The sequence below is a fragment of the Haliotis rubra genome, unplaced genomic scaffold (assembly GCF_003918875.1).
Source record: "Haliotis rubra isolate DU_JTF1 unplaced genomic scaffold, ASM391887v1 Scf317, whole genome shotgun sequence".
Classification (NCBI taxonomy): domain Eukaryota; kingdom Metazoa; phylum Mollusca; class Gastropoda; order Lepetellida; family Haliotidae; genus Haliotis; species Haliotis rubra.
Genome location: NW_025766988.1, coordinates 164,799 through 183,466, shown reverse-complemented (window position 1 = coordinate 183,466; position 18,668 = coordinate 164,799). Strand labels below are relative to the sequence as shown.

General features: G+C 41.8%; 1 protein-coding gene across 1 annotated transcript in view; it reads right to left on the bottom strand.

Moving 5' to 3' along the window:
* LOC124283473 (sodium-coupled monocarboxylate transporter 1-like) overlaps positions 1–17,651 on the bottom strand; it is a 35,955-nt gene extending 18,304 nt beyond the window's left edge. Inside the window, exon 1 of the mRNA XM_046719533.1 lies at positions 15,970–17,651. Coding sequence (XP_046575489.1) covers positions 15,970–16,305 — 336 coding nt within the window. The 5' untranslated portion in view covers positions 16,306–17,651. The remainder of the gene's footprint in view (positions 1–15,969) is intronic.
* Positions 17,652–18,668: the final 1,017 nt, after the last annotated feature.

Below are 18,668 nucleotides of genomic sequence, written 5' to 3'. Positions count from 1 at the left end.
TTCTACCCTCAAACCCACACTTCTACCCTCAAACCCACACATCTACCGTAAACCTCACGCGTGCAACATCACTCCGACTAGTACACCGCAATATTAACACATCTACCCCCACCCCGTACTGACACCATCACTCCTACCCTCATAAACTCACCCACATACTTTCAACCCCACATCGTTCTGGTAGGCGTCTTTATAAAGAACAGCCTCTGCTTGGTTTTAAAATAGAGTAGCCTTGTGGCTTGAGTGTTTGCCCGTCAAGCCGAAAAGCCATGTTCGATTCCACGAGTGCTAAAATTTGTGAAGCCCATTCGGCATGAGACGGAACGGTTCTAAACACGGAGAAAACACGTAATCACACATGTACTTAACGTCTAAAATATCATCACATTCCTATTACATCATCGCAACTCAATAAAAGACCTTAAATACCCCATTTACAAATCATAATTAATTAATAATTTTCCCAAGTACCATCTGACAGAGAGATACTAAATAATCTACACTGTAATATTGATTTGTATCAGAATGACTCAAACGTCACCGATAAAAGCATTAGCAGTCGTACAGAGAACAGCATTGAATTGCCCCTGGGGACCACGGGTGTGTAAATCAACATTGAAACATCTGGGGCCGGTGTACCCAACCGGTAACAATCCGTAATGAAACCATTGTTCTCCCAACGGTGCAATAAAATAATTCGTGTACAATTTGTAACAAGTCAGAACACGGAAACCGCCATTTTAATCCATTCTGTGACAGAACGGTTGCAGATGGCGTCGAATGATTTACTGTCAAATAGCCGTAGGCAAACAGTATCGGTAAACAATTCGGCGACACACCTGCAAATCTCTGTTTGTTTCGGATGATGAATTGAATAATCGACATAATGAATAATACTCTTATCTACGGTCATTAACTGCCCATAGCATTTATATAACTCAACTGCACTTTACACAGAGCTCAAGTATCAGGCTCCTGTTAACGAAACACTCCTGCTGAAAAGTAACGAAACACTCCTTTCGCAAATTAGCGAAACACAACCGCTGTTGTGCTGTGCTGTGAAACTGATCCAAATGATTATTTCAACAAACACTATTCATCTTGCTGCAGGTGGTAAAATTCATAGAATTACTCTTTACCTATCCGAGGGAGTGACATATTTCTGCGGAATTCCGCAAATAGATCCGTCCGCAAAACTACTGCATGTTATTGCGCCAATTTATCAGTAAGTAAACTGCAGTTTTACTTCAACTTTACAGGCGTATGGATACATTTATTCGTAATACTTTGGAATGTGTGTCGCCCTAATCTTGATCGGTCACTTCAATGAGAAAATATATTTCATGTGGATAATATTATTTGTTTCTGAGTGAAACATATTTCAACTATTAACTGTTTAGCACGGAGTATGTACAAGGTTTCAATGAATAGATTTTATAAACAAAAGGGACAAAACCATTAAGATATACATTAAAAAATCTATGCTAACAGACTCGCTTGATCGATTCGGGCTGTATCAGGAGCAGGTGTTTATTAGATGCTATTAAATGGCCCTGATACAACATATTTGAAAAAGGTAAGCGTATCCTGCACCGTCGTCACCACCCATCACAAACATATGCAAAGCCAGGTCAACCGTTTACCTAAAAAACCCACGAGAAACCCTCAGTTATGCGTCGTTTGTAAGTTTTTATAACTTATACGAGTCCTATTTGCTGAAGTAGTTCCTGATGAAATTATGACGCCTGTTATACATTAATCTCACACTTGGTGTCATAAATTCACTGTATAGAAAGAAAACCCACATCGTTTTATAAGAAAAATGTGTAATATGTTTACGTTTAACCCACAAATGGATTATCTTTCACCTTTATATAATACGTAGCCCACCCCAAAGGAAACTTATTTCAAAAGAAACTTCTACACTCTAGATAAAAATTATGAATATTAAGCTTATATTCCTCCGAAATATCCCCCACCTACCGAAATTCATCAAATGTTGTCACCCCATGAATTACCCACGGGAATGTAGCGTTGTCTACTTGTAAGTGCTTTTTTGATCCCCTGCGACAGTGACAGCATTGTCTGTTGTCAGCCCCACCAATAGTAATATGTTAATCTATGTAAATGCGTTGTTAATAACATCCCGGTCGTGTTGTGTGGGAGAATAATATTTACCTTCAATGGAAGATTCTGGTGTGTGGAGCCACAAAAAAAATGTAATAATCTTAACGTAACATACTTCTCTCTCCAGAAACATAACTTTCAGTGTATTTATTTTTCTATAAAATGAACGGGTTTTTCACCCTGCCACTTGCTGTATATTTTAATCAAAGCGCGTATAACGAATACTAAAGTCCATATGAGTTCGTTATAACCGAAGTTAACTGCTCTCGCAACCAAAAGTAGAATCGTTAGTAGCCATGTTAGTGATATTCGCTGGCTTCTCGTGAGCATCTGGTATCAGCACTCTTTCATATTGATTCACTGACACATTCTGATTATATTCTGTCCGAGAGTCCGGGTTCGAATCCCGGATGGGGATCAGCCTAACAAAAGTACTAGAATCTGTATTTTACTGAGAAACTGTAATCCCAAATAGAACATGTTACGTTGTCACTATAGTCGATGCATGTCTGTATGTTGTAACTGTAGCGCAACGTTGCCTTCCCGAAGCCATGTGTGTATGTGTGATTCTGATCTCCTGTAATGTCGACTGCCAAGAACAGTGACACACGTGTCTCTGTACTAGTAACTAAATTACACATAGACGTATGTATCTGTAACACAGTCTTCAACACTTACGTATATGTCTACAGCATTTTACGCAATATAGGCACCGGAATTGCTGACATAGTTGATGTCAATGTTTTCAGTTGTTTATGCTTATAAATGAGGAACACGACACGTACCCATAGCCAGCGTTTGTGTCTGAGTCTGAAAACTTATCACATATCTATATGTGTGTCTGCAGCACAGACAAAGGTGTATATATACAAATCTGCAACACTGTCATACGGTCATGTATACAAATCTACAACACTGTCATACGCTTATGTATACAAATCTTCAACACTGTCATACGTTTATGTATACAAATCTACAACACTGTCATACGCTTATGTATACAAATCTGCAACACTGTCATACGTTTATGTATACAAATCTGCAACACTGTCATACGTTTATGTATACAAATCTGCAGTAGTCATACGTTCATGTATACAAACTTGCAACACTGTAATACGCTTATGTATACAAATCTTCAACACTGTCATACGTTTATGTATACAAATCTGCAACACTGTCATACGTTTATATCGACGAATGTGCAACACTGTCATACGTTTACGCATACGAATCTGCTACACTGTCATCGTTTACGTTTGCAAATGTGCAACACTGTCATACTTTTACGTATACGGTTCTGTAACACTGTCACACGTTTATGTCAACGAATGTGCGACACTGTTACACATGCATGGGTTAAGGTGCTTATTTATAACAGTGGCACACACGTTGTCTACGAATGTGCAACACTGTTACACATGTATGGGTTAAGGTGCTTATTTGTAACAGTGTCACACACGTATATCTACAACACAGCCACACACGTCAGCATGTTCCGCAACGCTGATACATTATCATACACATGTCAAGGCGATGCGGTCTGTTTCAATACATATGCTATGCACTTAATCAAGGATGGAATGTGACGGAAGAGATGTAATAGCTACCTGTATCTAATTAGACGGCGGCAAATCGGCTGTTTTATCAAGACCATGTTATTGTAATTTGAGACCTCTGATTGATCGTCAGTGTACAATTATAGCTCAGATCCCATCGCTCGAAATACGCGCCTAGTTGACAAAGCTCATCCGTGCGGGTAGGTACTGCCAGTTGTCGGGTATTTATCAAGATCATTCTCTATTCTACCTACGTGCCGTGGGCAGCAAACAGGTTCTTGACTACAGTCGATAGTTTTTCTTTCTCTCATTTTAAGCTGGTGATGTTTTTAACAAAGGTTTGCCTTTTGAAACCCCAGTTTAACCGGGGATTGTATGTGTTTGTTTACCTGACACCTGTAGGTCCCCCAGACGCTGGGACAGGTCAGGGGGTATGTAACAATTACAGTTGAACAAAAACATGTTGACTTGTACTCTGAAGTACTCAGGGCACATGACCTTACTGGTGTTGTCGCTGTTGCTCGTCTCGTCGACGACGTAGGTTCAATTCTCAAAGTGAGTGAGTGAATTTAGTTTTACACCGCACTCAGCAATATTCCAGCTATATGGCGGCGGTCTGTAAATAATCGAGTCTGAACCAGACAATCAAGTGATCAACAGCAAGAGCATCGATCCACGCAGCTGGGAACCGATGACATGTGTCAACCAAGTCAGTAAGCCTGACCACCTGATCCCGTTAGTCGCGATCGCCTCTCACGACAAGGATGGGTTACTGAGATCAATTGTAACCCACGGGTGTCAGTTCTCAAACTGTTGACTGGCTTCTTTTACCATGACATAGGTATGACATGGCGAAACCTGATGGCAAACGTGATCTGTCCCATGACATAATTTGTATATCATGTAATGTCTAGAGGGACTCGTTTGATACCATTCTTAGGAAACTAAATGGAAACAAATGGACTTTCTGTTATCTGACCTAACGAATGCGAGGCATTATATATATTACCCCAGATACACACGTATTTAGGAGGAAATATATAAATGTTTTCGCTCGTTTAACAGATCAAGCTGTAACAGGTTGGAAATTCGGATGCGCTTGACTTTTGTTATATGACCAAACATGAGTAATGTTGATAGTTTTTGCATACACGTCAAGAACATTATCCTGTTGTGTTCACTTATTGTGTGCGCTACCATAACAGCATGGACGCTCCAGATTTTTATTGAGTTTCTTGAATATGGCAATCCAAGCACATAGTTGTTTGTATGATGAAGTGTTGTAAGAAAATTTAAAAAGTAAATTAGCGCCGCCGTTTGAGTCCCGGAGCTGAGTTCGGTTGCTCCCCGCCGGTATACCATCCGTGCAATCAACGTGTGTCCAGTTCCTTGATCTATCAGCTGAACTATGATGCAGTCCGTAATATTTGGAGAAAGGGAAATCAAGAATCAGTGTGGTCGTCAAAGAAATTCATTTAGGTTGTGAGACCGCTTTTAGCAATATTCCAGCAATATCACGGCGCGGGACACCAGAAATGGGCTTCACACATTGTACCCATGTGGGGAATCAAACCCGGGTCTTCGGCGTGACGAGCGAACACTTTAACCACTACCCCACCGCCCCTAAGACATAAATTAATCCTACGGACGTTGGTAATTAGGTTCAACTGAACGTGTGTATTTTAGCTCCTCCTTGAGATCTTACCTGTTGCAATGACCCTATACTTTGAGAAAGAAAAATAATGGAACCCGAAGATTTTATTATGTAACCCCAACTTCAACAGTTCAAGTTCAAGTGTTAGCAAGTCAGCTTTCAAAACAATCTGTTATTTCAGTAACCTTACACTTGAAACAGTGTATGTGTCTGCCTTTGTGTGTGTACACTCCACTGTAAGTGTATTTACCTAAGTTGTAATTATGAAGCAGTTCTCTGCAACAGGTGAGTGCAGTCAAGCGATTGTGAAGCGGTATGATTTAACATGTCACTTATATACATACTAGTATATAACTAAAACGGTTAGTGGTCGTATTTGGGGAATATTTTTGTAGTTAAATTTAAGCAATTATTTGCACCCAAAATACACTCCCCTCTCAAGAAAAATAACCACGATCCCTCATGTTTGTGTGCTGCAGTTTACAGTCAATAGAGGTTCTGTAAGGGCTAGCCAGTAGGGCCTAGGCTAAACGCTGAACGAGGGCAATATAGCTGAGTGGGAAATCTTAAGTATAAAAGGGGCGGTGTGGTAGCCTAAAGGTTAAAGCGTTCGCTCGTCACGCCGAAAACCAGGGTTCGATTCCCCAATTGGGTACAATGTATGAAGCCCATTTCTGGTGTCCCCGCCGTGATATTGCTGGAATATTGCTTAAAGTGGCGTAAAACCAAACTCACTCACTCACTTAAGTATAACTGACTGAGTTTGGTTTTACGCCGCTTTTAGCAATATTCCAGCAACATCACGGTGGGGGACACCAGAAATGGGCTTCACACATTGTACCCATGTGGGGATTCGAACCCGGGTCTTCGGCGTGACGAGCCAACGCTTTAACCATTAGGCTACCCCACCGCCCCACTTAAGTATAAACGCTTAGTGTTTCGGTATTATTAAACTAAATTGAATGCTGAAAAAGAAGTGATCGTAATTCTGAAAGCTATAACATTTACCAAAACTTCCCTTAAAGAGCTGCACTGGCATAAAAGATCATGTCTGAGTTGTTTATCGCCGCAGGCAGCAATATCGCACGTTAGGGCGTCTTTCACTTTACTGAATCAGGGTGAGGAACCGCAGTGATTATAGACCGTCGCCAAATAGCTGGAATATTGCTGAGTGCGGCGTAAAACTAAACTCACTCACTCACCCACTCACCATAAGACCCGGGTTCGATACTCTACATGGGTACAAATTGTGGCCACTCATTGCCACGTTCAATTCGGTTCTTACGACAAACATGGAATAGTGGAAATCTATGCATCCTGCCTGCTTGAAGTTTATCACGGGCATACAATCCAGACTGTAGATCGGGAAATACAAACACTGATAGCATCTCTTTCACTTTAAAGTGAATGAGTGAGTTGAGTTTTACGCCGCTTAGCAATATTTCTGCAATATCACGGCGGAGGACACCAGAAATGGGCTTCACGCATTGTACCCATGTGGGGAATCGAACCCGGTTCTTCGGCGACCGGCGAACGCTTTGACCACTAGGTTACCCCACCGCCCCAAAAATTACAGGTCGATCTGAGCGGAAATATATGGATGGAAGGATGGATGACATGTTGTCTTTGGGCGAGTAATAGGTGGCATTTCTGTATGACTATTGCAGTTACAGGTCCCTTGTATAAATTGCATTGCAATTTGCAGAGAGTGCGTGATGCACGTTTTGACATGTTGCCATAACCATTTAATGAACACATTCCAAGTTACAATGTTTCTATCGAATTCAGGATGAGGAAGGTTTACAGTAGATACGGAATCAGGAATCCACATGGAAATCCTGAACGCATAACACACACTTACGTACAGGATATTTACCAAGTCGTATTGTGGAGGAATCTTAGAAATGTCTTGACTCTTAGATGCTTGGAACTCATGGTCTGGTGATATTCGGTCCTGGGTGCACTTGTACAAAGCGAGCTTAGCGCTGTACTCCCATAATCTAACATAGACTAAAGACGGTCTCAGCGATCTTAGTGCCATACTCCCATACTCTAACATAGACTTAAGACGGTCTTAGCGATCTCAGTGCCATGCTCCCGTAATCTAACATAGACTAAAGACGGTCTCAGCGATCTTAGTGCCATACTCCCGTAATCTAACATAGACTTAAGACGGTCTTAGCGATCTCAGTGCCATGTTCCCGTAATCTAACATAGACTTACGACGGTCTTAGCTATCTTAGTGTCATACTCCCATACTCTAACATAGACTTAAGACGGTCTTAGCGATCTTAGTGCTATACTCCCATACTCTAACATAGACTAAAGACGGTCTTGAACATCTTAGTGCTATACTCCCGTAATCTAACATAGACTTAAGACGGTCTTAGCGATCTTAGTGCTATACTTCCATACTCTAACATAGACTAAAGACGGTCTTGACGATCTTAGTGCTATACTCCCATACTCTAACATAGACTTAAGACGGTCTTAGCGATCTCAGTGCCATGCTCCCGTAATCTAACATAGACTTAAGACGGTCTTAGCGATCTTAGTGCTATACTTCCATACTCTAACATAGACTTAAGGCGGTCTTGAAGGTCTTAGTGCTATACTCCCATAATCTAACATAGACTTAAGACGGTCTCAGCGATCTTAGTGCCATACTCCCATAATATAACATAGACTTAAGACGGTCTTAGCGATCTTAGTGCTATACTCCCATACTCTAACATAGACTAAAGACGGTCTTGACGATCTTAGTGCCATACTCCCATAATATAACATAGACTTAAGATGGTCTCAGCGATCTTAGTGCCATACTCCCATACTCTAACATAGACTAAAGACGGTCTCAGCGATATTAGTGCCATACTTCCATACTCTAACATAGACTAAAGACGGTCTTGACGATCTTAGTGCCATACGCCCATAATCTAACATAGACTTAAGACAGTCTCAGCGATCTTAGTGCCATACTCCCGTAATCTAACATAGACTTAAGACGATCTTGACGATCTTAGTGCCATACTCCCATAATCTAACATAGACGTAAGACGATTTTGACGATCTTAGTGCCATATTCCCATAATCTAACATAGACTTAAGACGGTCTTAGCGATCTCAGTGCCATACTCCCATAATCTAACATAGACTTAAGACGATCTTGACGATCTTAGTGCCATACGCCCAAAATCTAACATAGACTTAAGAAGGGTCTCAGTGACCTTAGTGCCATATTTCCATAATCTAACATACACTTAAGATGATCTTGACGATCTTAGTGCCATACTCCCATAATCTAACATAGACTGAAGATGATCTTGACGATCTTAGTGCCATACTCCCATAATCTAACATAGACTTAAGACGGTCTTGACGATCTTAGTGCCATACGCCCAAAATCTAACATAGACTTAAGACGATCTTAGCGATCTTAGTGCCATACTCCCATACTCTAACATAGACTTAAGACGATCTTGAGGATCTTAGTGCCTTACTCCCAAAATCTAACATAGACTTAAGATGGTCTCAGCGATCTTAGTGCCATATTTCCATAATCTAACATACACTTAAGATGATCTTGACGATCTTAGTGCCATACTCCCATAATCTAACATAGGCTTAAGACGATCTTGACGATCTTAGTGCCATACTCCCATACTCTAACATAGACTTAAGACGATCTTGACGATCTTAGTGCCATACTCCCATAATCTAACATAGACTTAAGACGGTCTTAGCTATCTTAGTGCCATACTCCCATTATCTAACATAGACTTAAGACGATCTTGACAATCTTAGTGCCATACTCCCATAATCTAACATAGACTTAAGACGGTCTTAGCTATCTTAGTGCCATACTCCCATAATCTAACATAGACGTAAGACGATCTTGACGATCTTAGTGCCATAATCCCATACTCTAACATAGACTTAAGACGGTCTTGACGATCTTAGTGTCATACTCCCATTATCTTACATAGACGTAAGACGATCTTGACGATCTTAGTGCCATAATCCCATACTCTAACATAGACTAAAGACGGTCTCAGCGATATAAGTGCCATACTCCCATACTCTAACATAGACTAAAGACGGTCTCAGCGATATTAGTGCCATAAGCCCATAATCTAACATAACGTAAGACGATCTTGAGGATCTTAGTGCCATACTCCCATAATCTAACATAGACTTAAGACGGTCTTAGCTACCTTAGTGCCATACTCCCATACTCTAACATAGACTTAAGACGGTCTTAGCGATCTTAGTGCTATACTCCCATAATCTTACATAGACTTAAGACGGTCTCAGCGATCTTAGTGCCATACTCCCATACTCTAACATAGACTTAACACGGCCTTGGCTATATCTTAGTGCTATACTCCCATATTCTAACATAGACTAAAGACGGTCTTAGTGATCTTAGTGCCATACTCCCATACTCTAACATAGACTTAAGACGGTTTTAGCGCTCTTAGTGCCATACTCCCATAATCTAACATAGACTAACGGTGTTAGCGCTACGATCGCTTTGTGCAAGTACGCACTGGATCTTAAATTGCAGTATTTCAGCGTCTGTTTTCAGCCTAGTAACGTTTGCATAACGTTTGTAATTTTGGGGCCAAGACCCAAGTGTATACTTTCTTTTCCCCGAGAGTATAGTTATCGCACCTTACAGTTTGAATCAACATGGTAAACAACGCGGGTTGTTGGCCTAAGACAATCTCGGTTGAATGATCTGTCAGCTGAACAGTCAGATCAAACAGTGCACACCTTACAAGAGACAGGTGTGTTTCCTTAAACCCAAATGAAAAGAACATCGCCACAGCTGTATAACGTTAAATGCAGGGTGACCTCACACTGAAGACCTATTTGCAACGTCCCGCAATTGCGATGGGGTTGAAACGACACTCCCCGAGAGTAAAATCAGTGATGCGAAGCGTCTTAAGTTTGCGATACATTGTACCTGACAAATGCAACGTGTCTAGGCAAGCCCCTAAAACCAGACCCTGAACACCAGTTCAAGTATACTGAGCTGTAAATGAACTACACCTTTCATAATTGTTCACATGTATAACAGAAAATATCGGAAAACTTTATGTCCAAAATAAGAACCTTACCGGCGTTTAATCGGCACTCAAACAACAAAAGGTGGGGTTTTTAAAAAAGAACAAAACAACTTACAAAACCATTTACATCGCATAATACACAACTTCCGGTGGTATCACAGACATCTTACTTTTGAAAATTAATACATTTGCTGTACATTTTCGGCGCAAATTTATAACATTTCAAACAATGGTTATGTGGTCATCTGGAGTAAAATTTTAAACCAGGTAGTTACACCCAAAAACTATAAACACCTGCAAGACATATTTAGATCTAAACAGGTTCAAGATTGTTTAAATCCTAAACGGAATACATATTTAATGTATTCTATCCAAACACATCGAACAGCATCAACACCATCTGAATTGAGCATCTCATTAATGTACACATGCTCAGGATTTAGACATGTTTAGAAGACAGGGACTATACTCAGGCAAAATGTCCTTACTAGAAAGTTTCATTCAACTCTTTAATTCACAAATACTTGTTATATTTACTCAGAGACAATGTCTCAGTTTGACACAAACCAATAACCTTGAGATTACACCGGAAATGAACACCGGGCGGGTGGGGAAGGGGTACTAACTCTTCATCAACACCTCAACCCCACGTTATATTCTCGCAGTTGTAACTTCTATTTAATCAGTGTTTGTATTCAATTTCAAAACACCGGACGTCCGAGGCGAACACCTGTTGAGCACGGGATAACTATTGTTCTAACATGTTCTCATTTCCGTTATACTTACGCTAAACCAAAGTAGCCCATACTTTCAGACCCGTGAACGGAATCAGGTGGTCAGGTGACTCGCTGGCTTGGTTGACACACGTCATCGTATCCCAATTGCGTAGATCGATTCTCATACTGTTGATCACTGGATTGGCTGGTCCTATTCAATTGTTTACAGACCGCCGCCATATAGCTCGAATATTGCTGAGTGCAGCGTAAAACAACCAACCAACCATACTTTCTAAACACACGTTAACGTCACATAGTTACGTGATACAGCAGTGCGCATGACTGTGCTTCTTCTTCCGGCAGACATCTTGTTTTATGTCCATCAATGCACGTATGCGTTTTATTTTGTATACTGTCCTAAATTATTCGGGGCGGTGGGGTAGCCTAATGGTTAAAGCGTTGGCTCGTCACGCCGAAGACCCGGGTTCGAATCCCCACATGGGTACAATGTGTGAAGCCCATTTCTGGTGTCCCCCGCCGTGATGTTGCTGGAATATTGATAAAGCGGCGTAAAACCAAACTCAGTCAGTCAGTCAGTCCTAAACTATTCGTGATTAACAGAGGATAATCAGAGTGAATCCAGACAACACCGTTTGCCAGAAATGTAACCTTATATTGACTAAGGTCTTACAATTAATAATCAATTAATAATCGAATACACATAGAATAATAAATCACTATACCGAACGGAACAGATCGATAGTAATATTTCCCCTGGGCTATGTCACACGGCGGAAACAACGCTCTAATTCCTGCCTAGTTACTTCAGAAACGTATGGCGATAACAGTATTACAATATCCATCCAGTGTTCTTTTTTATTTCATAGGTACATTCAAAACTGATGTTTGTTTGTTTGTTATTCAACGCTGCGCCCAGCAATATACCAGCTATATGACGGCGGTCTGTAACTAATGGGACCGCCTCCGTGGTGTAGTGGTTAGAGCGTCCGCCCGGAGAGCGGAAGGTCGCGGGTTCGATCCCCGACCGCGTCATACCAAAAGAACGTTAAAATATGGTTCTTGATGGTCCCTGTCTGGCGCTCGGCATTAATGGGTACAACAAGGACTGGTCGGCTCGGAGTCAGTATAATGTGTCTGAACGGGGTATTCCTGCTTCACTGCGGCATGGTATCTCAGTGGGCTAGCACTATAAAACCAGCTTAAGTCTGGGCTAGTACAAGCAGCCGCACATTCACATACACACGCATGCACGTCGTCATATGAGCGAAATATTCTCAAGCACGACGTAAAACCCAATTTCACCTCACCTCACCTGTAACTAATGGCGTCTGGGCCAGAAATTCCGAAGATTGATATCATAAACATTTATTTTAATTGACGTAAATGGGCTACTATGACAGGCATCAACCAAGTCAGCGAGCCTGACCACCCGATCCAACAGGGTTGCTGAAGTCCCGGATCTTCACTGGTTGGTTGGTTTGTTGTTTAACCCCGCACTCAGCAATATCCCAGCTATATGGGGGAGGCCTGTAAATAACCAAGTCTGGACCAACAAATACAACAAAGTCCAAGTAGGATTGGATCTTTTTCTGGCGATGCAAGGGCCATGGAAGTCTGCAGTATTCAAAGTTTCAGTAAATCATTTTTCCTTTAACGTCGAATGTTGTTTTCGTTATACGAAGAAATCACAGACTCTGATTCTTGTGTATTAAAGTATGCTCCGTCATCGTGCTCGATCTGCACGTGCACCATGACAGGGCATCTGAGAGTCGTTCTTCATACGACCCGTGGAGATCCGGGTTAGAATTGTTCTTCAGTAACCCATGCTTGTGTTAAGAGGCGACTAACGGTATCGGGTGGTCAGGCTCGCTGACTTTGTTGACACATGTCATCGTATCCCAAATGCGTATATCGATGTTCATGATGGTGATCACTGGATTATCTCGCCCAGACTCGATTATTTACAGACCGCCGTAATATTGCTAAGTGCAGCGTTAAACAACAAACCAACCAACCAACCAACCTTCTTCATACATTGTTTTCAGATTGCCTGTTATAAACCTGTGGTCGAAATAAAATAAGAGAGTCTGATCTGGTCTAAAGTTGTTTTGAACAGGTCTATATCACAGCGTGACTGATTTGAAAGGAAAGCTAACGAAACGAAAGACACGCCGAGCTGTATTTGAAGGGTCCTGAGAATTATGTACGAGTTGCAGTGATATATATGAGATATTTGGGGCGACTCTGGTCGCCGACACTAGTCTCGCCTCAAACCAAAATGATCATAGCAGCCAGCATTAATTCCATGTTTGAACTTATTTCACTAGTTCAGGTGACTATCACATTTCACAACTCAATCTGATAGCAGCCTTGATTCTTGATTTGTTTTCGTCGGTATTAACATTTTGCAACAGATATCTATTTCGTTTAAACATTTTGTCGAATTCGTACGGACTATACGCGGAGAGATGCGCGGAGTGATACGAGTGTTGTTTACAGTGAAATTATGCAGTATCACTACTCCTTCGCTGACCCAGGGCCCAGATTTTCGAAGCTCTCTTAGCGCTAAGATAGTCGTAAGTTAATGTTAATGTATGGCACTTACGACAATCTTAGCGCTAAGAGAGCTTCGAAAATCTGGGCCCAGGTGTTAAGCAGGTATTGGAATAAACCGAAGGCACCCCAAATGGGGTCGCCAATTTTTCTGAATGACATCTGGTCAACCAGCATGCCAGAATATCTTTTTACATTAAAACATCAACAGATTTGTTCAAGGAAAACAAAATAGTCTCTACACTTTTATTTAAACGACACTTGTGATATGTTTGGTGTTTGAGATTAAAACCCCCCACAAAAGCCTGTCTGTCTTCCTCGTGATTAGATAAGGGCGGTGGGGTAGCCTAGTGGTTAAAGCGTTCGCTCGTCACGCCGAAAACCCGGGTTCGATTCCCCGCATGGGTACAATGTGTCAAGCCTGTTCTTTTGTCCCCACCGTAATAGTGCTGGAATATTGCAAAAGGCGGCGTAAAACTAAACTCACTCACTCACTCGTGATTAGATAACAGTCACAACAGGACAATATCGCTGCGACAAACGTCCACGATCAACTGATCGTCGGTAATAGCCACACGGTCAGACATTATATAGACACCCACGCGACTGACACAGATCCCACCATGAAACCGTGTCATATGGGTACATGTACACCCACCCTTTCGTTCATTACGTAGCATTCAATAGGTGCCGGATCAACAATTCAATGTCATCACAAATCCCCGCATGAAATATATTTCTAAAGTCTATTACTTCCTTAAATAGATCTGACGCGATTCTGTCATACTCTGAATGTGATCGTGATGCAGCTCCCTAAACATTACCTATTACCGTGAGCTATAGAAAACCAGGCTACCCCTAATGTCATTTCACATTGTGGGTGCACGTTGGCCTTGACCTCTGCCCTTTTCCGAGAATCATTACGTCGAATCCATTATCTATACATGTTCCCGTCAGTGCGGAGGGAACGCAATATTTGCCAACGGTATACATTCAAATACAATTGGTTTTATTGAAGTCGTTTAATGTATATTTACATTATTAAAAGCGTATAGAACTCTACGACTTAGGAGGACTTTATAGTCTATGAAGAGCCGATGTTGACAAAGTCCCGCGCTTAATGTGACAGCGCTTTTTACTAACCCACGTGAAGGGCCTCTTGGTGACCTCCGCTCGTTTCCCACGTGCTTTTTGAGAGACCTTACTGCGATAGAACGTTTAACGATGCTACGGAGAGTGACGGCTTCTAAGCTCTTGATATCATTGATATCATGATGGATGTTTCTTTTTTGTAATTGGTCTTTTCTTTGCTTATGTTTAATATTACCGTCACATAATACCATCTATGTATAAATCCTGTCTTAATTATGAAATTTAGCATGCATCACTGAAGCTCACCTGGATAAGTTACAACAGCACGGACCTTGCGAATTACATACCATTGCTACTTTAGTGTGTTTAGTTTTACTCCGCTTCAAGCGATATTTCAATAATATTACGGTAGGGGACACCAGAAACGGGATTCACACTTTGTATCCATGTGGGGAATCGAACTCCGGAAAAACAAACGCTTTAACCACTAAGCTACCCCACCGCCAGTTGAGAATTACATCGCTATCGCAATCATTATAGCACCGACACGACACCAACCTCAGCATATTAGAAACATTAAACACTCGTGCCGATATGTGAGTGGGTGAGCAGGTAACGCCGCTTTGAAAAGTGAGTGAGTGAGTGAGCGAGCGAGCTTTTAGCAATATTCCAGCACTATCGCGGCGGGGGACACCAGAAAAGGGCTTCACACATTGTACCCATGGGTTATCGAACCCGGGTCTTCAGCTTAACGAGCAAACGCTTTAACCACAAGGCTACCCCACCGCCCCTGATTTGAAAAGTACTTTGTGTTCAAGGCGCGCCATCATAATGTGTGATCGGAGTCCTGGATTGTGGACTTTGTACCACTTTGATGAAAACCACGAGCACGGATATAGAACTGACGCGTTGGATAATAAGTTACGTGAGTCGCAGATTCGAACTAACGTTCAACGGATCATGGCAGGACCAAGGGACGTAACTCTGGTAAGCGATGTGATGTCTGAGACTTAAGACCACTGCGCCTCTCTTACATTCAAATACAGTCTCGCAATAATAAAATCATATCTAAAATTTAATAAATATAATAAAATTATATTATTAAGTTTTCATCGCAGCAATTTGATTTTTAAAAAGCACTTACGGAAAGATGGCTTATAAATTTGGACATTTACCTCGTAAACGCTCCTGAGCTTGAGTCTGTGGAAGAGTGGGATGAACACATGCGCTGTGATGGGGACAGATATGAAGTACGACAGAGCGTTCACCCAGAAAGCAGCACCAAACAAATAAATTTCCACAGGAACTGCCAGCACCGTGATGGCGGACAGGAAACTGGCCAGGACAGAGAAGGCGACCGGAAGGAACTTCATGTCCCGTCCCCCCAACAGGTACTCGTCCGTTGTCTTTTGTCCCCCTCCTCGGCAGCCATGATACAGCCCTATCGACGCCGACACCACCAACATCAAAGTCAGCACCAAGTAGTCGTGCCAACCGAATCTGTCCGACATTGTCACAAGTGTCGTCTGCTACGGTAACACTTTTTGGAGATCCTTCAGGTTTCCTTTGAAACTGTCTCCCTCATATGTCGTCATATATCGGATAACATCTGCCAGAGATGAACACTGATTGGCCGAGCCAACTGCTTGTGAGTTATGACTCGGTTCCCAAAGTTTCAAAAGTTTTAGATATACCTCATCATTTTAAAACCGCACATTTCCAACGAGGCTGCAAATGAGCTGGTATTCTAAGGATACTGATTGGTCGCCTGTTCTGTCTTTCTCGTACTGACGTACTCTTCTCCAATGATACAGCATTAAGACGAGCTGAGCAACAGGAAATCCTGGGCCTTCTTTAATATATAGACACAGAATACTTTGTAATCACTACATGGTAATTACACATTTTCCTTTGTAACCACAGATGCAATCATATCACATGTATCCGAGTATAATTTCTCAAGAGATAAAGTCCGATTAGCCTTTGACAAATAGCGGTCTTTTCACCGACAATAGTACAATGTTATTTGGGCTGTGGAACACAAACATGTAACAAATCGCCATGTATACTCGTTGTGCCTCTGTCGCAGGACCCCATCCCTACACACAGGTAAAAGCTGATTTAGAAAATTCCGAAACCATAACAACAGATGAGATATCAAAGCACTATTTCAACGTATGAATTATCCTTCTTCCAAATCCTTTCGTCTTCCCACGGTATCCACCCGTCGTAAAGAAATACATTCACTTTCAACAAAACTCGCGTTAAAACTTGTTCCTGTTCGAAAGGTAAACACCGTGTTTCCTCACAAAACTGTATAAAATCCTTCTCTTGAATCAACAAGTCCTGGTCTTCAATGAAGAGAGTTCAAAAATACAAACGAAATTTAAATGCCATGTGGACAGAGACGATAAAAGCACAAACCAGGCGATATAACCAACACCACTAAGTGTTCCAACTTAACCTCTGTGCACGGAACACCAGTGTGGCTCCGACGAATCCAGCAGTATTCCTCCTCTCATCCGCACCTCTACTCAAACAATCCCGTCCGTGTTACTTGCCCTGGGGGATTTCCCAACTCCCATCTCCATTATTACTATAACGCACTCAATCCTGCACCAAAAAGTTCATCCTCGCTTGACCGCTTGACATGTCGTCTGCTTCTAGTGTGTGAATACGGGTGCTCTCTGCCCAGGCTGTAGTATCGTGTACGGAAGCAAACAGTTGTAATATTCCGGTGAATTGCACTCATCTGCGTACTTCGAATGGAGTCACTCCACCTGTGTCGTCTGCTACGGTAGACGTGATTCGAGCACACCTGTCGTCTGCTGCGTGTGGACAGTTAACGGCCTGCTCTGAACACCGCGCGAGCGCAAGCTCTTAACACTACCCTGCTACACGGTCGAGAGAGAAGGTTTATTTGGCAGTCGGTGTTATATCCCAATTACCTGGAGGATATTTTTTAAGGTGTACGTTGTGAAGAAGTGAGTTTATTCGCAATGTTTTCAGATTTTCCAATCAACAGACGAAGTAAGAATGAAGCGTTTGGTCAAGATTTACTTACATTGTAGTCCATGCTACAGCCCCATTCCTTTGAGTGATATAGAAGTGGTGTACCGCGACTGTCCCCGAATTGTGCCAAGAGAATGGGCTTATTAGGTGATTGTACGTAAGCTTAGGCGGATCCAGAGGGGGTGCGCAAACCCCACCTCCCCATTTTGTCCTGAAAGTTTATTAAATGATCATTGAAACTCTCGTGAAAATGAAGTGTGAAAACGATGTAAGGATCTACATCGAAACTTCATTCCATGCAATAAACAAGAAGTTATTATCCATAAATGTCACATGCTACATTAAAAACTCAATCTATTGTTCCCGAAATGAGTAGACTAGATGAAGCCCCATTAGTTGAAATTTTGTCTTGATGCCATAATTGTTGTGTTTTGCCAGTGTACGAAATAGGCCAAAAATCCAGCCAGACATCCGGGGTGGTAACTTTAAAATGTTAACAGCCCAGAATGGATTGAACCAGACCAAATATGGTGAATTTACTGAGATGTATGGAACATCTAAATCTTTTAACAGACCATCGGGCTGGTTAGCTGTAAATTTAGACAGTCCGTCAGAAATCTAGACCGTCTCGGGCGGTCGGACGGGCCTTATTTCATACACTGGTTATGTATTAAACCATTATATAAACATAAACATAAGCTCATACCATCTTGCATGCGAACACAACATGGACTTTCAAAGTGGCACTTTCTGTATAAAAACTAACTTTCATTGATGTGTGTGTGTGTGTGTGTGTGTGTGTGTTTTGTTTTGTTTTTTCAAAATGTAAGGGAGGTTAATGCGTAACAATTATACAATAAGT